At 35.5% G+C, this 23,190-nt stretch overlaps 5 protein-coding genes and 1 non-coding gene across 7 annotated transcripts in view; 5 read left to right on the forward strand and 1 right to left on the reverse strand.

The window, feature by feature from the left end:
• LOC105163286 (polyadenylate-binding protein-interacting protein 4-like) overlaps nucleotides 1-3,754 on the forward strand; it is a gene marked incomplete in the record, with an annotated part of 8,618 nt that extends 4,864 nt beyond the window's left edge. Inside the window, 6 exon segments of the mRNA XM_020695092.1 lie at nucleotides 14-33; nucleotides 1,011-1,327; nucleotides 1,524-1,670; nucleotides 2,025-2,117; nucleotides 2,206-2,268; nucleotides 3,113-3,754. Of these exon segments, the coding sequence (XP_020550751.1) occupies nucleotides 14-33; nucleotides 1,011-1,327; nucleotides 1,524-1,670; nucleotides 2,025-2,117; nucleotides 2,206-2,268; nucleotides 3,113-3,142 (670 nt within the window).
• Nucleotides 4,844-7,739, forward strand: LOC105163269 (PHD finger protein ALFIN-LIKE 4). 2 transcript variants are annotated; one of them, XM_011081568.2, is made up of 6 exons: nucleotides 4,844-5,096; nucleotides 5,239-5,271; nucleotides 5,885-6,113; nucleotides 6,516-6,651; nucleotides 6,982-7,256; nucleotides 7,452-7,739. In XM_011081568.2, the coding sequence occupies exons 1-5, from the start codon at nucleotides 5,006-5,008 to the stop codon at nucleotides 7,243-7,245; spliced, it is 753 nt and encodes a 250-aa protein (XP_011079870.1). In that variant the 5' UTR covers nucleotides 4,844-5,005; the 3' UTR covers nucleotides 7,246-7,256; nucleotides 7,452-7,739. The 2 variants fall into 2 exon arrangements, with proteins under 2 accessions (XP_011079870.1, XP_011079863.1); XM_011081561.2 differs by lacking the exon at nucleotides 7,452-7,739 and having other exon boundaries at nucleotides 6,982-7,448.
• LOC110012310 (putative lipid-transfer protein DIR1) lies at nucleotides 9,007-9,807 on the forward strand. Its single transcript, XM_020695330.1, has 2 exons — nucleotides 9,007-9,166; nucleotides 9,246-9,807. The coding sequence occupies exons 1-2, from the start codon at nucleotides 9,040-9,042 to the stop codon at nucleotides 9,452-9,454; spliced, it is 336 nt and encodes a 111-aa protein (XP_020550989.1). The 5' UTR covers nucleotides 9,007-9,039; the 3' UTR covers nucleotides 9,455-9,807.
• LOC105163292 (protein phosphatase 2C 16-like) lies at nucleotides 13,639-17,265 on the reverse strand. The gene is made up of 4 exons (XM_011081586.2): nucleotides 15,384-17,265; nucleotides 14,871-15,191; nucleotides 14,659-14,764; nucleotides 13,639-14,444 (listed from the first exon to the last, which is right to left on the reverse strand). Exons 1-4 carry the CDS (start codon nucleotides 16,251-16,253, stop codon nucleotides 14,110-14,112), a joined length of 1,632 nt encoding a protein of 543 aa, XP_011079888.1. The 5' UTR covers nucleotides 16,254-17,265; the 3' UTR covers nucleotides 13,639-14,109.
• TRNAT-AGU lies at nucleotides 19,956-20,029 on the forward strand. The gene has a single exon. It is a non-coding gene; the product is annotated as a tRNA-Thr (tRNA).
• LOC110012158 lies at nucleotides 21,987-23,186 on the forward strand (the record flags this gene model as incomplete). Its single annotated transcript, XM_020694840.1, has 4 exons — nucleotides 21,987-22,377; nucleotides 22,558-22,640; nucleotides 22,818-22,939; nucleotides 23,162-23,186. Coding segments are annotated over exons 1-4 (408 nt in total), but the record flags the coding sequence as incomplete, so codon positions are not given.

Below are 23,190 nucleotides of genomic sequence, written 5' to 3' on the forward strand. Positions count from 1 at the left end.
ACAGGTGCTTAAGTCGAGCATCAAAAGCTGAGGGTGAGCGACTTTTCCTATTACTGCTGTCTAAAATTGTTCCTGATTGTAGTTTTTGATTTATCGAAGTAATATCTCGGAGGTGACTATTCAGCTAGTTTTCTTTTCTAATTGGGGTGAGGGGGCTGATAAAGAAGGGTACTGTGTTCGTTTTTCTCTGGGAGGAGGTTTGCCAGAGTTTTGGAATGGGGAAGACTGCTTAATTTTGTGTGCCCTTTAGTGAGCTTTTGCTGAGAGTTGCTTGATGGACCTCGGCTGTTGCCTTCCTTTGGAAATGTTAAGATAACTTATGTTTGTAAGGTTCCTTGTCTTAAAAATTTTTGCCATGCCTATTGACAATTTTTTCATTCTGTATAGCTAAAACTTGTCTTAATATTGGCATCCCCCTCTTCTGCAGTGGTGCTTGCATAAAATATAGAATGAATTTCCTTTGATTGGATTGTGTACAAGCAATAAAATAAACACAACTCCTTAACCTGTTGAGATCTTGTTCTTATGCAACTGACTTGCAGGAATCCTGAGTTCTTTAAAATTTAGGGATAATTACATTTAGACCCCCTGGTCTATTTACACAACCTGCCTTTTGGATAATTACACATACACCCACCGGAAATGTCAACATTATTTACACAAACCACCCTTGCCTATTGGAAAATTACGCATACATGCCCAAAAACGTCAACATCATTAAACAAACTACCCCTGACTGATATGATAGGGGTGGTTTTTGCAACTATGCAAAAAGCACGATAGTTTGTGTAAATAGACCATAGCTTATAGGTCAGGGGTGTAATGTAAGTATCCCTAAAATTTATCGGAATGTGTTCTGAATCTTTGCTTGGCTCAATGTGGTGGGCCTGTTCTGCCATCATTATTCTTTATCTTTGGCATTTGTGAGTTCTATAGAATCTATCTTCCTTGTGCCACTTTATTCATCTTAGTATACATTTAGTTTAACATTAATATTATTCTGTTCACAGATTCAGATTCACCGCTGAAATTAAAGAAAGAAACCTCTGATAAGATTGCATTGTCTGCAAATGCTACAGCATTTGATCCATCACAGGCATCACTAAAAGGTACTGAAAAGGCAAGCGCCTCTAGTGAGCTGTCAGAGGTTGCAATACCTCCCAAAACTCAAGGGACAGCAAGTTCTGTTGCACGACCCGGTAGTTCTGCTTCATCTACTTCTGATCGTGGAGGTGCAACTTCAACTTCTGCTGGCCGAGGATTATCATCGAGTTCATCTGTCAGTTCATTGTCCTCAGAGAAGTCAACTCTGAATCCTCATGCTAAGGTGGGATGATAGACACCCAAAGTTTCTTTGTATTAGCGACTGTGGCAGATATGCACACTGCGTCCTATAAATCAATCAAATTAATGTGCATGAATGATGAATTTATGGATTGTTTTCATTATTGTGTCATATTTCTGCCACCTGCCTATAGCATATTATGCTAATCTGTTCTTGCTGTACTTGATTTGTCTGGCAGGAATTTAGATTAAACCCAAATGCCAAGAGTTTCATCCCATCTCAGACACCTTTGAGGCCTGCTTCCCCAGTTGCTGATAGTCCCTTCTATTATCCAGCTAATATGGCATCTGTTCCGCAGATGCCTGGAATGCCAGTTGGAATTGGGGTGAGTGTGAAGTTCTCTGTTGCTGTCTGGTTTTCATTTTTCTTATGGTGCAGAAGTGTGGCCTTTGTTAGCTGTGAATAATACGATTTTTAATTCCTTGCATTTATAGAAACCAAAAGGTGCTATATAATACATGTAGTATTTATAGATTCTACTTTCGTTCTTAAAAACATTGCCTGTTCCCTCTTTGCAGGAAAAAGTTATTATCAAACCCTTATAGCTGGTAACTATAGTGAGAACTAGGGGTTCATAAATCCGTCACATCCTTATAAATATTACTAAAGTGATTATTTGTTGCATTTACTATTCCCAAACTGGCTTTAGTTTTTTGATGCCTAATAATTTACTTTACAGATTGGACCTTCCTTTGCTGCGCAGCAGCCTGTTATATTCAATCCACAGGCTGCACCAATGCCACAACCATATTATCATCCAAATGGGCCGCAGGTTTGTTGTGTTCTGGAATCTAGCTCTACCCATAATATTCTGCCTGTTTTTTGTTGTACTACGGGTGTTTAACTGGATACCAATGCAGTATGGGCAGCAGGTGATGATGGGACAGCCTAGGCCAGTTCTATACATGCCAGCATATCCTGCGGTAAGATAATTACATCTTATGTTCTTCTGCTGTTCTATACTTCTATTCTCAGTACAGTATTGCTCCTAGTATTAACTGGATCGTTGTTGCATCATTATGGAAAAATCACCTGGAGTCCTTTGCCTCTATTTGGCTTCTAAGCTCAAAAGTAGATTGTTGTGCCTGCATGCATGCCAGTGTCGATTGACCATACTGATACTGTTGTGCCTGCATGCATGCCAGCTCAGAAGTAAGCACTTGTAGACTGTTGTGCCTGCATGTCAGTGTCGATTGACCATACTGAGATGCTCTAGGTAAATAAAGGGAAGAGGATCTAAAGGAGAAAACAGAAAAAAGATTGGGAAAATGGTGGTAGAGAGGTTGATTATGTTGTTAGCATGCCTCTGTAATAGAAAATATGAGAAGGACGTTAACAAGTAAACAAGAGAGGGTAAAACAAAATATGGCAGACTGAATTAGTATCAATTGCTACATGATGATTCCATAATGGTCCTCCCTAAGAAGCTCCCGCTATCAAGAAATCCTCAATTTTGTTGCTATCTATATCCTGTCTGCTGCTTATATGACTTGCTTCTAAGTACCTATAGATGATAAAAGGAAATCTAGGTGGTAGAAAATGGCCTGACCTCCTTACTGTTTTTTAATAGCTTCAGCCTTCACGAGCTTATAAGTAATTCTAACAATGAATTCGACCACTTCACATACCATGAGACCTCCTTCAAGTTTTGATGTTCTGAAAGAGAGTTCCTGATACATCCCTTTCTACTTGATTTGCTTTCTCAATTGGTCAACCAGGTTAATAGCTTTCTGACTTTATTCTTTGTTCCTTGATATATTTGTGCAGGAAATGCCATACAAGGGAAGGGAATTTTGACCAATTATGGCAAATTGCAATGATGGTTCTCTGATCGTGGAAAATTAAAATATTTCTGACAGAAGACCACATGGAAATGATTTTAGGATGAAGCTCAGCAGCTGATGAAGAAATGCAAAAGCTTTGAGACCTTCTGCGCGAACCGGATTTTTTCTTTAAGGATGTGGTAACATAAATATATAAGTCGGTACATTAACCATATTCTGGAGTCTCTTGATGTTCTAACATGGAGTACTAAGTTTACTTTTTTTTCTTTGGATATTTTTTTATTTTGGCTTAAGATATTGAATTATTCCAATTATCAATTAAGTTTATTTTTGGTTTGTAAATAAAATACCCCATCTCCATCAACCCCCCGCCCCCAATTCCCATTTGGTTTGACTGTATGTATGCTAGTTTGGGCGTCCGATGTTTGAGTTCTTCGGCAAAATGTGGCCATCGTGGATCTTCAAGTGCATCTTAACAAGCCCTTGCGGAGTTTTGCGCCACTGCAATCTCAATGAGATGTCCATGTCCCTCATCTCATTCTCTCCAGTGCACAATAGCTTTGATGGATGACAATAATTTCGAATATGTTTTATCATCTGAAGTATTATCTTATTTTCCTGTTTTCTTTTGGATCATTAACTATCTGCCTTCTCTTCTGATTATATTTCATAGCTTCATTATTCTGCTGTGCATGGTTCTTTAAGGTTGGGTGCATGAACCTATGGCACTAAGGTCCAGTGGAACATTATTACGTGTTAGTTAGCATTAATACTATGTCTTAGATTAAGTAACTCATTGTTGCGTTGACAATGATGTTTTAATTTTTTTATGCAATTGATGTTTAAGCATTAGAAAGAAACACAAGAATATCTTACATAATTGTGACGATGTCGTTGCATAAATAAATAATATAGGGACATATGAAGATAAAAAGCAATAACTATGTAAGAATTGTGAGAATACCATGTTAGACGACTATCTAACGATACATATACGAACGCATGATCATGGTACAAAAACAATCATATTGAATATGAGGTTGGAAAAAATATAGACAAATGCTATTATTGGTAAAAATCTTGGTTTTGTTTGGTTGTATGAGAGTAAACGTGTAAGGCGAGCTTAATAACCTTGGAAAATATGGTAGTAATTTTTTCTTGGATTATAAGGTAATGAATTTTAAGTACTTTACCTTGTTTTGTATAATTAAAATCACATGGGAAGGGAGAAAGTTATTATTTCTAATTTTTCCAATTAGTTTATTTATTTATTTTTTCTAATTTTGTGTTTATGAATAAGATTAGAAATAAAAATCAAAATTAAATGATTTCCCTTTAATCTCTCAAGCCATGTTTGGACTGGAAACGAAAAAAGAAAAAGAAAATTTATAGCTGTAAGTACAATTATATTTCCTTTTCAGAAGTAAAATTTACACAAATACCATGAAAAATATTACCCTAACATCTTTAAAAAATATAATTGTAATTTTGCAAAAGACAAAGGTGTTGGGTGTATTTTGGCTTAATTTCAGGATTTTCAATATAATTTATCTCAATAATTACAATTTATAATAAAAAAAGGATTACTTCAACTAATACATAAATAATTAGTAAATATCCAAAATTCAATTCTAAATTCTTGAATAAAAAAGAAAAAGGAAAACAGAAAATGGGGAGTCGGACACCTGACCTCACTCTCAAATATAGTTAAACCCCTCCATCTTCATTAGATTCAAATCCGCCCCATCCATTTCCATTTCCCTTTTCTCTCCTTTCTAATTTTAATTCTCCATTGTTATTCTCTTAAACCTCCAGACACACACTTTTGCTGAATTTCCCCTTTTTCATTCTCCTTGCTGCAACCTTGTGCTCGAGAATGGAGGCTGGATATAATCCTCGTACTGTTGAGGAAGTTTTTAGGGATTTTAAGGGTCGAAGAGCTGGGCTTATCAAGGCCCTTACTACAGGTTTTGTTTTCTGCTTTTGTTGCTCTTGTTCCTTTTTCACGCTTTTTTCGTGTGTGATAATTCTTGGACTTGTTTTTTTTCTTTTTTTTTGGTGTTTTCTTTCTTTCTTTTTCTTTTTTTGATGCGGGGTGTTGTTTTGCAGATGTCGAGGAATTTTTCCAGCAGTGTGATCCTGGTAAGTGTTTTGTGTTTTTGTATATTTTATGTTATTCCCTTTTCCTTTTAGCTCTTTTCAGTTTTCCGTTGTCTCTTACTGCTGTTAATTTGTTTACGTGCTTGTGTTTATGGAGGAATGGCTCTGTTTTGCATGAATCCCGTTGAGCGGAAATGCGTTTTTCTGTATACTTTGGTTGATTGGGCTTAGTTGAGATTGTGAGTTTTAAGTAGATGCATGTAATTTTCTGGATATTGGTTTTGTGTGTTCATTACATTATCTGGGTGGCTTTGTAACTTATATGATTAAAATTCTTCAATAAATAGTTCCTTCAGAAAGAATTCGTTTTCTTGTATGTGTCTGCAAATGGGGTTTTGAGCTTATCGACTGTAATGTACCTTGAAATGGCAAGGCATTATGTTGGTTATTGCAAACTATCATCAATGAAACCTCAGTACTGGGTAAACTATTGGTAATTCTTGCTTTTATCCAAATCCTTAAATTGAATTCATGGGCTGCAATTACTTCTTTTTGGTGTCTTATCTTGACGCTTCTGACTTTTTGGTGTATTACTGGTGTTTTAGGAAGCCATCTTGTTCAGCTAATATTGAATTATTCATGCTTTGCACTACAGATAAGGAAAATTTGTGCTTGTATGGGTTTCCTAGTGAGCAATGGGAGGTCAATTTGCCAGCTGAAGAAGTACCTCCTGAAGTCCCCGAGCCTGCCCTGGGCATCAACTTTGCCAGGGACGGGATGCAAGAAAAAGACTGGCTATCTCTAGTTGCTGTCCACAGTGATGCCTGGCTGCTTGCTGTTGCATTCTATTTTGGTGCTCGATTTGGATTTGATAAAGCTGACAGGTAGGTCTAGTGCTATTTATTCTTTCTAAGTGGTGCTATAGCATATTGTTATTGTTGAATATTTTCACACAAAAAGCAGTAGAAGTGATGCCAATCCTTGCCTAGTCTGTATTAATATGTAGGTACCTTGATCTTTGTTATAGAGGCTGCATGGTTATAGCAAGTTAGTTTATGCAAACCTTCAGTCACTGGAGGAAATTGGGACCACCTTAAATTTGGATGATCATGTTTTTTTGTTGTGGTGGGGAAGTTGGTTTGGATGTGATGTTCATAGAAACCGACTATGCAGTTGCATATTGTCTTGTGCTCTTTCTTCTGATACATTGACATCTTTTCTGTGTAGCTTGCTTAAACCTTTGGTAAAGGTTGTGCTTATGTGATGACTTTTGCCACTTGATGCAGGAAGCGGCTATTCAATATGATCAATGATCTCCCCACTGTATTTGAAGTTGTTACAGGTGCTGCAAAGAAACAACAGAAAGAGAAATCTTCAGTCTCAAATCATAGTAGCAACAAGTCCAAGTCAAACTCTAAATCGGTAGGCAAAGGGTTCTAAGTTTGCTACTTTATTTCAGCTGCTACATGTTCCATTTGTCTATTTTCACATGATTTTCTACTTAGTAGTAATATCAAAATTTGACTATTATTCGTTGGGTCTTGACTGCTTCCTTACCCATATTGATCTTTATTTTCCCTTATCATGTCATGCTCGCAGCGCGGCAATTTTTAGGCTGTTTTGTCTAGAGTAGTTGACTGGCAGTCTAGATGTCATGTAGTCCAACCGCAATATTTCCACGGAAATACAGTATTGTCAATCTTCTTCAGCACCTCCTCAATAGCAATGCTAATGTGCTTGTTTTGGTGACAGCGGCCACCTGAAACTCAGGGAAAATATTCAAAGGCACAACCAAAGGATGATGAAGAGGGGTTGGATGAGGAAGAAGAAGATGAGCATGGAGAGACGTTATGTGGTGCCTGTGGAGAGAACTATGCATCAGATGAATTCTGGATATGCTGTGACGTATGTGAGAAATGGTTTCACGGAAAGTGTGTCAAGATTACTCCTGCTAGGGCCGAGCATATCAAGCAGTACAAGTGTCCCTCATGCAGCAACAAGAGAGCTCGCCCGTAGCATAGAATGTGGTGAATCTCTAGCTCTGTACTTTCCAAAAACTCTACTTTCAGTTAGATTGTTTCTTGTCCAAGTGCTAAATTTAGTGTTAACCTGTGAATGTGCACTTCTGCTCGGCAGATTTCGGTCTCCGTACAGTACTATTTGTTGTAGTGTTACAAGTAGTTCAGCAGATTTACTAAAACTTCTTTGCTTCTGCTCAATAGGATTTAAGTTTTTCACCTTCTCCGAGAAAGCTCTTCCTATGCGCTGCATTTCTTTTCAATCAGGCTCTCTCTGGTGGTTTCTCTCTTCTGATTCATGTGAGATTCAACAATTCAGATGATGAAGAGGATTAGTGGTCATTGGCCCGTCTTATATTTACAAATTTTGAATAAGCTATGCTTTTCCTTTTTCGACAAGGAAATAAGCCCGTATTATGAACTTTTTTCTGTTTGCCTGAATTTAGTGACACCTATCCAATTGGTGTAATAAATGATATCATCGTACATAAAGCTACTTTTCCGTATTATTATCTTGAAACAAAACGCAAATAAAGGCTCAGCACAAAGATAATCATAAGTATTATTACTAGCCAGTAATGGATGTTTAATCTGACCCTCTTTCCTGCTCCACTGAAAATTTGACACAACTCTTATCAAGATAAGATTTCCATTTTAAAGTGGAGGTAATGAGGCTGATCAAGAAGGAAGAAATTCATATGCAATGCCTGGAAAGTCGTTTTGCCGGCTCTACAGGTTAGTCTACAACACGATATGATATGAATTCATACCAAAATCAAGAGAGAAAACACCTCAGACGGCTGCCTTGTATGTTTGATGCTCCTCCAATCAAACCCTCGTTCAAGCGACGACCATCATTTTTACCTAATTGAAATTTCTTGGTCACATCAGTTAGAATGATGGATGATTTGAAATAAGCTCCATATATTTTGAATTATTGGATCCAAGAAGGTGCATGGAATTTGCATTGATAAGGTTGCAATTCAATTGAAATGACTTAGCATTCTACGCTGTGTATGTGGTTGGAGAATCTATTGTAGTTGGTGACCCTTTCTAGTATCCATCACCCACCAAGGAAGACTTGAAACTCAGATATATAATTCCAAACATTTCATCAACTACTTTTCCCTTTTCTTTTCTGGTACTATTGTAAGTGCCGTTTTACAGTAAATATGAGGCCAAGCATAGAATATTTTGCTGGCTGCTACTCAAATGTTGACATCTAAAAGTTAAAAATGTTATTGTCCTCTTTCTTTAAGGCTAACAACAACAACTTTCATCACATTGTGTACCATGATCCAAGATCTAAAAGCTTGAAATGTTGTGGAGAAAAAGAAATATATATATGGGTAAGTTACGACAAGCTCCCTTGAGATTGAAACAAATACCTTTCTAAATTAATGACCATATAACAAATACTCTTCGTGACAACCAATTGTAAAGGGTATTTTTTAGACGATCATTAATTTCAGAAAGATATTTATAATTTTCAAATAATTAGAGGGTATTCATAATTATGACAAATGTCATGGGAGCCCGTTGTAATTTACCTTATATATATATATTTAGTTTTTTCGACTTTACGAGAGATGAGGTCCATGAAAAAGATATATGTGGTTGAGGCTTGAGCTGGACGGAGAAGACCTGAAGTCAACCTGACGTATACTCCAACCAATTTACCTAAGCTAAACTGCAAATAATGTGATCATACAGGAATTCACTCTTGTGACCCGCAAATCTCAACACTCTAAGAACTACCGACAGAAGTTACACTGTATCAGCTCTCAACATTATGTCACAAGCCTCACAGCGCTGCCAAGAATTCCTATATAAGCACCATAATAATCCCTCAACCAATGAAAACATAAAGTCAGTAGAGGCAGAGAAGAGAAAAAATGCAGATACCTTTGTTTCAGAAGGTAGCAATCCTGGCAATAATATTGCTGCCAATGATTAGTATTCATGTCTCCTATGCTCAAACTGTTTGTGGTATGTCAGGAGAGGATCTGATGGCCTGCAAGCCAGCAGTGGTGCCACCTCGTCCACCACCGCCATCTGGGAGGTGCTGCTCAGCCTTAGCACGTGCTGATATTCGCTGCCTTTGCACCTACAAGAACTCGAAGCTGTTGCCTTCCCTTGGGATTGACCCAAACCTCGCCGTTCAACTTCCTGATAAGTGCAAGCTCCCTCATCCTGCTCATTGCTAGGCATGAACCAGGACCCTCATGACCTGTGTGCCACATGCCATATATAGTCAATCCTGTTGAGCGTACCTTCAACTTTATGTATTCGATTGGAATAAGCTGTTTCCACCCTTTGTCTTGAAACCTAATTTGTACCCCTGTAGTCATGTTTTATACATAAATTTCCCCTTAAAACTGCCGAATTAGGAGGATTAGATGATATAAGACGTTTATGTAATTTAATCCTATGCTATATCTGGATACTAGATGTGGTCGACTTACCAGATGTTTATCGCCTATTAATTATCTCGCCAAGAACCAGTGAACCACATTAATCATGATCTCGAGCTAAATGTTACCAATCTGTTATACCTCCACTCCTATGCTCCGCAGAACATTTCTTGGAACAAGGTAATCTTTTCTGGTACTTCTGATACACTGTTTTGCCAACTCATCCGACAGTTGCACATATAATCCAGCTACTTTATCCACATGAATCTATATTGAGATGCAAAGAGATAAAACTGCTAGTGTAAGTATCTCAGTCTGTACTATTCATTGTGTCTGAAGTCAAATAAACGAAGAACACAAGTTGACAGATGAAAGACTACGTTGCAGGATTATGTTACAGAAACTCCCCAGACTATAATCTGCAACAGTTTCAAAGGGAGCTGTTCAAGATTTTTGATTCTACAACTCCTAGAAAATACAATCCATTTTGATCAAAATGATCAAGAAATCACCCAACTACAGGGGTTATATATCTAAACCCATAAGTGAAATGTGAAAATTGATTGCCAAAATATGTGTAGGCCAATAGTAAGTGCGCTAGCTACCAAGTAGTATAATAAGTAAATAAAATAATGGGAAAAAAAAAATTTTAGTCCTTTAACTTTGCTATCGATTAATTTTAGTCCTCTAACTTTTGTACTTATCAATTTAAAGTCATGGATTTGCAGAAATGTGTAAATATCGTCCTCCGGTGTACGAAATTGGCAATTGTGGTCGAAAAATAGTATGTGCACTGCACATGCCAATTTTTTTGGGGGATTTTAGTCTTGTGTGGCACAATTGTATGACATGTCATTTGACATGGACATTTTTGGAGGGAAACATGTGAGTTTTTCCCTTCAAACTTAATACCCAACTAACAAAAAAAGGGGGAAAACTAGGCCAACATCATTTTTTTGCAGCTGCCATCTCATTCTCTTGCCATCTTCAACATGTCATCCATGAAAGGAACACTTTTTTGCTATTGTGGAAAGAGAGCAATGGTAAGGACTTCTTCGACTAATGACAATCCAGGAAGAAGGTTCTATTCTTGCAAAGATTACAAGGTAATTCTTTCAATTTTTTTGGTATATTTTCTTGCTCGGTTTTCTTGCACATTTGTTTGAATTTTTTTGCCATTTTCGTGAGCTTGGATAGAGAGAAGGGTGTCGACTTTTTGCTTGAAAAGATCCACCAATGTGTGCACGGGCAAAGATTGTAACCTCTGGATTGCTCGCAAAATATTTCCGATATGAAGCCAAGATTGAAGAATTGAAGAAGGTGGAGGAGGACTATGCTAAAATGAAAACAATTTATAGAAAATGGAAACTTTATAGCAAAGGGTTTGTGCTAAAATCAAAACAATTTAAACAAACCACTGTTGGTCCTCGCAACACACGCCATTCCGATTCAGAGTAAAGGAGAAAAAAAAAACTTATCGTAATCAGGGGGAGGCTCGCCATTGCGAGAAGAGTCGCATCACCACCATTTTCGCACCAAGTGCCACTTCTCAAGCGCAAGGAAATCGGGAGAAAGAAGAGAGAAATTAGGGCAGAGGAGTTTGGGGGAATATGGAGAAATCGTTTGCTGAGACCTTTTTCTTTTCGTTCTCTTTTCTTTTTCTTTTCCCTTAAAGTTATGTCATTACACATTTTTTGCCACATAAGCAGATTAGTAAAAAAAGAATTCCACATTAATGCTTACTTGGATTTTTCCGGCCTAAATCTCCAAATTCGATGGAAAATTGGAAAGAAAACCCTAATTTGGATGACATTTATACCTTTTTGCAAATAAATGACTTTAAATTGATCTGTACAAAAGTTAGAGGACTAAAATTAATCGATGGCAAAGTTAAAGGACTAAAATTTTTTTTCCCTAAAATAATTATCGAAACTATGACTAATCTACGATTATTTGGATGACCGAGAATTAATGGATGGATTATGACTATAAAAAATGAGAATATTCGATAATGAGAAATATGCTAAAGCTATATGTCCACCTAATTGATTCAATGAATGCAAAATCTAGCATATTAATCTAACATGCAAGTGTTTTCATATACTGAGGTTCTTTCCATGTCGATTTGATTCACTCTCTCGGGCTATAGCAAACCTATTGTTACCAAGGAAATAGTGGATCACTCCAATCTAAAACTCATAAAAATAATTTATTAAGATAAGTGAACAACCTATGCAACCCGGTAAATCATGTCTATGCGTGTCAACATATCATTCAATTCACACTACAAATTACCCTATCCACTATGACAAATCCCATTCAAGTTCATCAACATAATTAATTAAATTCAAGAGATGATCAGACTTTTAAATTATAAGAACAAGCACAATAAATTGCAGAGATATGAAAAATAAAGCTATATATTTAATCCGGTAAAAATACTTAGAACATTGTCCGAATTAGGCTTTCCTAAAACCTTACTTTTAGTTCATCTTTATCTAAATCACACACAAACGAGAAAATAAAGAACTCATGGAATCGAAAGTTGGGCGTGATCGGTTTGTCACTTCGGCGCCGGATCTTGCTCTTTCACTCGTCTTCTCCTAGTGTTCTTCAGAATTCTCCAGCCAAAAGAGACTTTTCTCTTGCCTCCTTCCTTCCTTTTATGCTAGTTCTTCAATATGGTAGGAGGGACAAGAATCATGCATTCCATTGACCTTTATTTTCTTTACTTTTTAGTTCTATTCTTATCAAACTTCTCAAAATATTCTACAAGGAAACAAAATAACTCCACAACAAGTTTCATATCAGCACTCAACTTTGGAATCTTCAATTTTCGTTTACTGCATGTTTGATATCCTGTGGGCACGCGTAAAAGAGAAATCAGTTTCTGTCTCACAATTTCTGATAATCCGTGGGTCACGGGTTATTTTGGCAACGCTACTATTGAATTTTTTTTTTCCTCATTTTAGCTCTTTTCTTGCAATTCTCATTCCTTCCACAAAAGCACCTAAAATGTCACGAATACATCCAAGAACAAGCATCACATCACAAAAATATAGGGACATCACTAGAATAATATATCATATAATTTACCCTAATAAAAAAACATCTAAAATAACATCATTAATTTAACTTAGAAAATACCTTGAATATGTCTCTACAATTTCTAGAGACTATTATATCTGCATGGGACTCTTGATGTGACCCAAATTTTATCTTGTATTAAGAGCATGGTTGTAACATCCATATAATAATAATTTATCATGTCTGAAGTACATGAATTACTTATAATTATGTGGTAAAAGATTAAAAATATTCAGTGTGAAGAGTGTGTGTGTCAATTTTATAATACTATTTAAAATAAAAATATTTATAAAAAATATTATTTAATAAAAATACATACAAAATAATAAGCTAGTATTAAATTTATATAAGAAAATTGTGATAAAAAAATGTATGAAAACTAAAATAACAATAACTGTCAAAAGATAGTAAAAGAGTGGAAAGTTATATAAATAAATAAAAACATCAAAGTAGAATTAAAAAGAAAACAGACAGAACAAGGGAGACTCTGAAAAGATAGATTGATGTTTTTTACAAATAAATAAATATTATGATACAATTTGAATTAACTAATTTTATGTAAAAGTACCATTTAGCCCTTTTTTAAGATTTTATTATCTTACTCCTACGTACTTATGATACTTCAGAATGCAATTAATCTATTAAAAAGTAGAGTAATTATTTTATGTAATAAGCTAAGTATCTAATATTTTTAAATGTTCTTTGTTGTTTTATTTTCTGCGTTTAATGCGATAAGCTAAGTATCCAATTCTTGGGGGCAACCTCATCTAAGAAGGTACGGAAGTGGTAAATTATATTAACACTCCCTAATATTGAATTTAATTATGAAAAACATTTTATAATTTCTGCAAAATTATAAATACACATCTAAAGAGAATATACTCATAAAATGTTAATCTAAATAGGAAGTTGTATTTGTAATACCGCCCACTGTCATCATTGCATGTATGATCCAACGACTGATAAACCCTATTGGGAGAATGGGCATGTATGATTCAACGACTGACAACCCTTGTTGGGAGAATGGGCATGTATGATCCAACGACTGACAACCCTTCTTGGGAGGGCGTCGTCGATCCACCGTCAGCATGCCCCGCGACATGGTCTAGATTCCACCACCTTATTCTACCATGATACAACATTATCCAATTTACGTAGGTTTGAATTGCAATGGTGGATAGCCAAAATTAGTACAACAGGTAATTCCTCATTTGTTTCTATATTACATCATAGGACAGCTAATCCTCATACACACTTCAAGCCCATGTGAAAAATTTATGGACCAGTTATGTAATAATGAGGTGCTTCCTTGATACCTGTATCAAACTATATCAGAACCAGTAGTTGTCAACAGGGCGTCATCAAGACTTGCTCTTGAACTTCCTCTGAGCTTTCAGGTCCACTACAATTATGGATATATTATCCTTGCTCCCTCTCTGCATCGCAAGGTTGGAGAGGTACTCAGCTGCCGCTTGAGCGGCCGGGTCGACACCTTGGCCTCTGTTTGCTAACGAGTTAGTTCCGTTCTTTTTGTGCCAGATTAGAATCCGTTTTCTAGCCACTTCGCATACTTCCTCGTTTGTCATGACGTCCCACAAGCCATCGCTGGCCAGAACAAGACACTCATCTTCTCTAGCTCGAGGCACAAACATGACCTCTGGCTCTGGGATGATCCATGGCTTCAAGTATCTGTCACCTGAGATGCAGACCAGCAAGAAATGTAAGGTTGAATAACCACAAGCGGACTAGATAACTTCTTTCACGACAGGGAAGCCGCAATTAATGGGTAGAATGCATTGATAAGAAACATAACAACCAACAAACCAGTGCTAAGAACATAACAGGTAGCAGTTGTACACGTGCATGAACATAGTAAATGACATGACATAGTGGGAATAGAATAGACATACCAATAGACCTAGACATTGCAAGAACGCCAAAAACACGGTGTCCATTCCATTGTATGACCTTTCCTCCAGATGCTTCAATTCTAGCATATTCGTCCTCGCGGTTTGGCTGAAAGAACGAATTAGAAATATAAATAAGGAGGTTATTTGCTAAGACGAGCTATGAAGCGGATCGATGGAGCAAGGGCAAGAGAAGGTAATAAAGATCAGCTTACTTTGTGATCAATGGACAATGCGATCGCTTCTTTGCCACGGTAAAGGACAGCCCGCGAATCTCCACAGTTGCCAACTATTATGTGGGACGATGAAACGACTGCAACCACAGCAGTCGATCCAACCGTTTCCGAGGCAATGGGTGCACCAGTGCTCCCATTCCCCCCGACTTCTTCGTCAACCTTTGCAAAGCAACTGGTGAAGACCTTTTCCCACTGCACCTGCCTCGTGTCTCGGGCGATCCCGTTCATCATATCATTGTTACAATTGTTTAACTCCTCCACCAAAGCCTGATGGACACGATCCCGACAGTAATTTGCAACCTACAAAGCAAGTGGTGCAATAATGAGTTAACTTGTGGAAAACAAACTAATCGTCAACAATGTATCAGACTCCTAAGAGAATAAAGATCAATTTAGGAAAGAAAAGATACATAAATTTTCAACCTAATTAACAATCGAGTGTAACTAAAACCCAAGTCAACATTAGTCCCTGATGAGCAGAGATCAGCGTACCTGAGATCCACCATGACCGTCATAAACCCCGAAAAAATGAGAAGTCAGTTGACTTAAAGTCTGATTTATCCCATCAATTCCTCGATCGCCAATAAACATTTTAATAGGAATTCTCATGAAATTAGGTGCGGTCATAACAGCATCTTCCATCTCCGGCCTATTCCCGCAGATCGAAACCGAACCCCAAACTGGAACACAGTCCAATTCATAAACACTCTTCACACCACCTTTGCTCTGCTCCTTCTGGCTCGACAACTGAACAGCAATTACAGATGCTTTTATTGTAGGTCCACTGGAACTTTCTTCATTCGGTTTACTAGATACTGCCACTGCATCATCCGACACTCTCTGTCGCACACTTCTTTCCTCCACACTGATGACCTTTGCGACTAATTGACCGTTTTCAGTGCCCTCAATTTCAACAGCTATTGGCACACTGATCTCGGAAGCAGCATCTAGAGGCACGCTTATATCTGAAGTAGGATCTAAGGGTAGTAATCCCAGGCTACTTATCAAGCTAGGGTCTTCCACGACCGAGAGAATCTCATCTTCTTCACTTTCCTGAACATCGTGAACTAGCTGACTGTTTTCAGTGATCCCTATTGTCTTTAGTATGTGAAGATCAGCTTTGCTTCTCCCCAGCACTGAAGGGGTTTCATTACTTATATGGCTTATGGAACTATAACCGGCATCCCAACAATAACTGGAATTATCATCCAACATCAGTGCTGGATCCGACAGCAACGTCACCGTTTCTGTCACTAGTTTGAGACGTGCGATTTCCATGTGGTTCGAAATCCCAGAATTTTCACACACAGGATTAGCTAAGCTAAGTGTAACTGCAACTGCTGGAGAAATCTCTTCCATCATTCTTGTTCTTTAAAGCAATAAAGACAAAACGTTGGTAAATCTATTCAGACTCGGAAAGTCGATCTTTTTGTTCCTTTCAAGCAACAAACATCGGAGAAGATTCTTCAATGCATAAAAAGGGATCGATAGTGTACGAATTCAACAACTAAAAGACAATACCCCAACCACGGAGCAGTTGACAAAAGAAGTAAACAAGAGGTGGAACAAGAAGCACAACAAGATTGAAGACAACAAGAAATACAAGACACTGGATTCAACAGTGAAAGTAAAACATCTGGAAATGAAACAGGGATCTTGGGGGAATCAGATCTGGATGTCAAATATAGGATTTACACTTCCAAAAATAGAAAAAATAAAATTAAAACAGGGGATCTAAATATTTCCCATACTCTTTCCTTCTAGAAAAGAATTACCCCCAAGAATACCAAATCTCAACCCCACCACCAACCCTTATATACTTGGGAGAATGGAGAAAAAGGACAAAATCAAACCCTTATCCATAGCTGCTGTTAGAAGAGAAAAGTCATTGAAAGAACCTCGGAGAAAAGGGAAAACCAACCCCCTCAAGATTCACATGGAAACACTTATAGATGCTAACTTTTTTGCCACATGGAGTATGGGTTTCATGGATCTAAGGCAACCCTTCTCAGCCTCTTGAAAATATGGGTTTCTTAATTCCCCTAAAAATCCCCCTTTTCTACAACAACTTCCAATCAAGATTCATTCCTCAAAACAAATTCTTGGTACAACACCAAACCCCAAACTTACACAGCAAAAGGGATCATCACTAACTATTATTACAACATCAAAGAACCAATTTTTCACAGTGGAATTGGATGATCAAAGAGAAGATATTGAAGGGTTCTTACCAAGAATTAGATTGAAACACCACAAACAAGCCAAGAACTGAAAAGGGCTCAAAGTATTCTCAGTATTATTAATGCCCACCTCCCAAGATTAAGATTTTTTTGGTTTTTTTTTTTTTTTTCTGTCACCCCTTTCGTTTCAGAGCTTGTAAGAGAAAGAGAAGTCTGTGGAAAAGCTTTAGCTAATTGTATTGCATCTTCATGGGACACGTGTAGATTCGATTATCTAACTCCAATCAATGCTTCTTTACACCAAAAAATAAATAATAATTATAGAAACGAAATTTGCATTAAATAATAAAAAGAAAACAATCAGACTTAGGATTGTTCTTACAATATTGAAAAGGAATCATGGACTTTTCATGAGACAGAGTTCAAGAAGACCACGTGTCCTTGTTCGAAAGGGAAAGGCTACCAAGTCTTAAAAGAGAAAAATGAATGACAACAATCATCTTACATTACATGTATGGTTGGATTTAAATGGGGAAAGATGAAGCTCCATAGATACACATTCTTCCAAGTAGTTTTGTGTTTGCAAGAACTTGTAATAAGGGCATGATAAGTATACATAGTTATCACATAATTTACATGATTTCCTGCAATGTTTCCTTTTCTTTTATGATTTGCGTCATTTTTATACTTATTTAAAAGTATTTGCTTCATAAAAATAGGTTTCTTGATCAACCAATTTAAGTCGCGATAATTTTTCACTTATACTCAAAAAAAAGAAAAAAAGAAAAAAACATGTTTCTTGATTATTGAGTTGAAATCAAACAATTTATACAATAAATAGGTGCAAGAGTATCATATCATAAAGGGGGGGGGGATTTGGATGATATATGTATTTTTTATTTTATCTTTGTTCTTGGGGTGGGGGTGGTTTGGATAAACTCTTTTGAGTGGGGGTGTGGGTGAAATTGTTAGGTGGTCCAGTGGGATTGGGTTATTTGGCTTTAAGTACAAACTTTATAGTGCCGTGCTACATGTTGCAATTGAAACTTTGGCAAGTCAATCATGTACACAATGTGGATGTTACTTGTACCAATAGGATTTTAACAACAAAGCATTGCTTAGTGGGACATGTGTGTGTTATAATGCACTGCACCCCATGGACCACAATTTTTATATATTTCTACTGAGAAATTATAAATTCATTTGATTCCATGCAGATTTTGGGGATAAATATTTTTAAAAAAATAAAATTTTAATATATAAATTATAGAACTCGTCCCAAACATAGTAATATATAATTTCTTTCAACCTTATAGTTCATTTTAAAATATAAAATCTTTTAATACATCTCACAAGAAAAATAAATAGAAAGAATATTTAGGAAACTCAAAAATAATTAAACGCAAAATTCAATCGGAAGAATTTGTTTGACTTTTTCTGTGTAATTAAAGAATTTCTCTTCAATTTAAATAAAAGTCGAAGTTCCTAACTCTCCAAAAGTTATTATAAACTAAGCTTATAATATATTAAGATATATTAAAATAAATAGTTGTGAAAACCTAATGTATGTATGTGTATGATTGATATCAAAAGTGCAGCAATTATGGAGTTTGGCAAACATTTTAAGAATTGTACGATTAATGGTAGATGGTTGCATGTTCGCCCTCTATTCATCACATGGATTAGGCACACCAACCTTTCTTGTTGCAACTAATTACAATTCTTCCCCATTTTCTTGGGACCAGTATACCAAAATTAGCAACTAAATTCCATTTATTTGTTTCTTGAAAAACGACTAGATGGGATCTTTTATCAAAGTAATTCATATTATATTTTATGTGTAGAGATGTATATATATATATAATTCAGATTGCCTGTATCATTAAATAAATATTATATGAACGTGTTATGTATATGTAAAACAATGATGGGTATTCAGGGGTTCTGGTTTTTTAATGTTTTAAAGAATTGCGGAAAAAATTTATTTATATATATTGGTCCGCAAGTTTTTAAATCTTTTTGGAAATTATACGTAATTTTATTTTTTTTATATATATTGAACCTAATGTATAAATATAATTTCTAGCCCCCCTCAACCTTTTATTATTGGGTCCTTCACAATATAAAATATTATTAAAAAAAACAAGAAACCTGTATAAGAAAAGATCTAAAAAAAAAAAAACAAACAATAATTTGACCTATAAATAAAATAATTACTTTAGCCCATATGTAATTAATGTAAATCAAGACACCACATAATTCAAGATTCAAGGGTGGAAATAAATTGATATATGTATGTGTGTGTGTATATATATATATATGAGAAACGAAAGATATTATTCATGTTTGAGAATGCAAAGGACTATCAAGCTAATTTATCAAGAAAATAGAGGGGCCAAAATGTAATTTATGAAAAATATATTTTGCATCACATTGGGGCATCACTTGCATTTGCTCATCATGTTTGAAGGAAAAACAATAATTACATGGTGACTTCCCTGCATCCATCTCTCAATCAATATAGTAATGTGTCATACCCCACCAGACCATTATGAGTTGACTGAAATAAATATATGCATACATATAATTATAGTTCATTTACACACTTTCATCCACATAAATCAAAAGATTAAAAGTATCCATCAACATAGCAGCATAAGGTAATATTAATGATAAAATATTAAGTAATAATTTAAAAATTATCACTAAATATATATTATAAGTGACACTAATTTTAATTTTATCATCATAGATTTAATTATTAGTGACAAGAATTGTTTATAAAATTATCACTATAAACTATTTGTGATATATACATTTAGGGGTAGCAATTGAACCCGAACCTGACAGAACCCGTCCCATTAAAATTAAAAGTGATATATGAGCTTTCATAGCTCAGTTGGTTAGAGCACCCGTTTAGTAAGCGGGAGGTCTTGAGTTCGACTCTCAATGAAAGCAAGAGAAATCTTAGGCGATTTAAATATACTGAGTGGAAATTGGACTATCAAAGGAAATATTTATTAGATTCATGATTGTTGTTAATTATATCTTTTCCTATTTATGAAAATTACATTTATCGAAAAAAAATTGAAAGTGGGGTGGGTAGTGTGTCCTGAGAGTTAAGACCGGGCGAGTCTCTACTCGCTCCGATAAAATTATTTAATCTAAATTTTATTATTTTTTTATCTTAGTAGAATAAACACTAATAAAATACTATATTATATTATTTATTTATTGTTAGGTCAACAATTGATCAATTAAAAAATTATCTCACAATACTTAATGAGGACGCAGATGGAGAAGTTGTTAGTAAATAGTAATGTATAATTGCTATAAATTGTTTGAATTGTTTTTTTATGAATTATTTTATTTATACTTGGGAATTTATTTTTTGGACTTGAATATTTGAGTTAGGCAATGAACAATTTTATTTGTAATTGATATTTTAATTTATATATATATATTGTAAAAAAATTTAAAAAATATATTCGGATCTACTAGGTTAGACCCGCACTGACGGATTTTGTATCGGGACGGGACGGGACGGATCTTAGGTCCACCCGAACCTGCCCTATTGCCACCCCTAGTCACATCTACTGCATCCAATTGAAAAGTGTATTATATAAACTTAAACAATCAGTTTGTATATGGTACAAATCTTAGTTAATAGTTAATAAAGGAAGGGTTGTAATAAGTAAATAAATTCATGTTTATTCATAAAGAGGATATGGTCAAGATACGTAATCGTAGTTGTAGATGTTGATGACCTGAATATCAAAATGATTTAACAAGTAGCGGATTACTTAAAAAGTGAGTTTGAAATAAAAATATAGTTCAACACCAACAAAGAGACACTTGCATGATGTCAAACACATTCCACATTATTTGCATGGAAGACGTGACAGGGGATTATATTTTGCACAATATGATGATGTAAAACCAACCAACTAGTTGATTATTCAAATGCGAAATATTTGTTCGACTCACATATTTCAATGAATATTTGTTCATATACGGTGAAACTGCTATGTCATGTCGTGCAACCATATAAATTTTGGTAGCCACCTATAAATTTCATATAGAGTTAATTACACATTATGAGATTAGTTGTGAATGTATACAACTTAGATCACTGATATATTATGTTCATGAGTCATGTGGGCTAGATCAATTGAAAAAAGTCTCAAGATAATATATGAAGATAATACGACTTACATCGTCAGATTAAAGAATGATATCTTAAAAGGGACAGTTACAAACACATATCACCAAAAATTTTCTCCGCTCAGGAGTTTCAAGTGGAAGGCAAAGTTAATGTTAAAACAAAAATGTTCAAGTTAGAATTTAGGGCATCTATTTATAAAGTTATTACCAACAAAAATATTCAAACAACTCATGCATAATATTGATAGACAATATTTGAAAGATATCCGTCTAAATGAGGGGGAAATTATACCACTGTCGTATTAGTTTTTTCAAACAAGATTTTTAACGAAGTATATGTGTATAATAAGAGAGGTACACCCCGGAAGATCATGAATGCGTACCTCCTCTTAATATTTCCCATAATGCTTTTAGGTATAACCTTTTGAATTCTCTCACAATGTTTGTAATTAATTTTAACCTTTAATGGTATGATTGGTAATAATATTTTAGCGGTCTATAAATAGACCACCATGTATCATTTGTAAATAAGAAGAAGAGGAAGAAACAAGAAATAAAATATTACTCTCCAAGTCTATTTTCTCTCTATATTTCTCTTATAAAATTTGGAGAAATAGAACAATAAACTTGAAATACTAAAAATGAGAACTGTTTCTTGAAACTTCTTAATTTGTGATAATTAAAATTTAATATATATATATATATACATAAATATCAAAAAAAGTATGACTAAATATGTGGGGGATGCAATACCTCTAGAATTGAACCCCCAAAATATTGCCCAAAAAACGCACACCAACGAAAATAAACTGATCAAAACTCGCACACAACTTCACAAATTTCGCCAATTACACTAATCCTCTGCGGGTGGAGCTCAACGTCCTTGCATGCATTGCATGGCGGAGCTACCCCGGCAGTGCTGATTAATCAGCCACCACCACGAGGACGACGACCACAACGTGAAATGGCGAATTGCGAGCTGGAATATTCATCGGAAGAAGGTGCACTTTCGACGGTCGTTGCCGTCGACAAAGACAAGAACAGCCAGTTCGCCGTCAGGTGGGCCGTCGAGAATTTGAGGCCGAACAACCGGCAAATCATTCTTGTATATGTTTGCACCCAACAACAAAATTTGCGTCCGCGTAGGGTATTCTTGTTCTATCTTTATACGATGTATTTCTATCAATATTATATGTACAGTTACTGTATTCATTTCTTGTTCTGTAATATATTCTGACATGACATGACAAGATGACCAATCTTTTTAAAAAATACATATACATTTGCATTTTTTTTTTCATTATTTGTTGTTGTTGGTGCAGAAGATGGTGAGGCTCGAAGTCTAAATCAAGCTGAACTGCAACAGTTGTTCCTTCCTTTTCGTGGATTTTGTGCTCGCAAAGGGGTAAATGTTATAACATTTTTCGTGACTTTATACAATCACATATAGACACACACACTAAATAGTTCTCCATCACATTTATCATGTATAGAAATAAAAATTTACTAATTTTAAGGGATTTTTTAGATGAAAAAGGAAAAAGAATAACTGATTTATTTTCGTGATTAATAATGACTTTAGATTCGTGGAAAGGAAGTGGTTCTGCATGCCGTAGACGTCACAACCGCGTTGTGCGAGTTTATAAGTGCTAACTGCATCAATACCATTGTCCTTGGGGCCTCAAGCCGAGGCGCTCTAGCAAGGTATATATATATAAACATACGTCGTACGTGGCAATATATGTTTGTCGCAAGCCTCATTAGAATTTTATGGGCTTATATGATGTTCAAGTATTGTCTTGGTTGGATATGAAAAGAAAGTGCAGACTTCCATTTTAATTATTGGAAATATAAACCTTAAATGTCACAAACTCTAAACCTTATATATTTACCTATGTTTTTCTTTTTGATTGATTTTTGTTTCAGGGCATTTAAGAATACAGATATTCCAACCT

Source organism: Sesamum indicum, linkage group LG1 (genome assembly GCF_000512975.1).
Source record: "Sesamum indicum cultivar Zhongzhi No. 13 linkage group LG1, S_indicum_v1.0, whole genome shotgun sequence".
NCBI lineage: Eukaryota > Viridiplantae > Streptophyta > Magnoliopsida > Lamiales > Pedaliaceae > Sesamum > Sesamum indicum.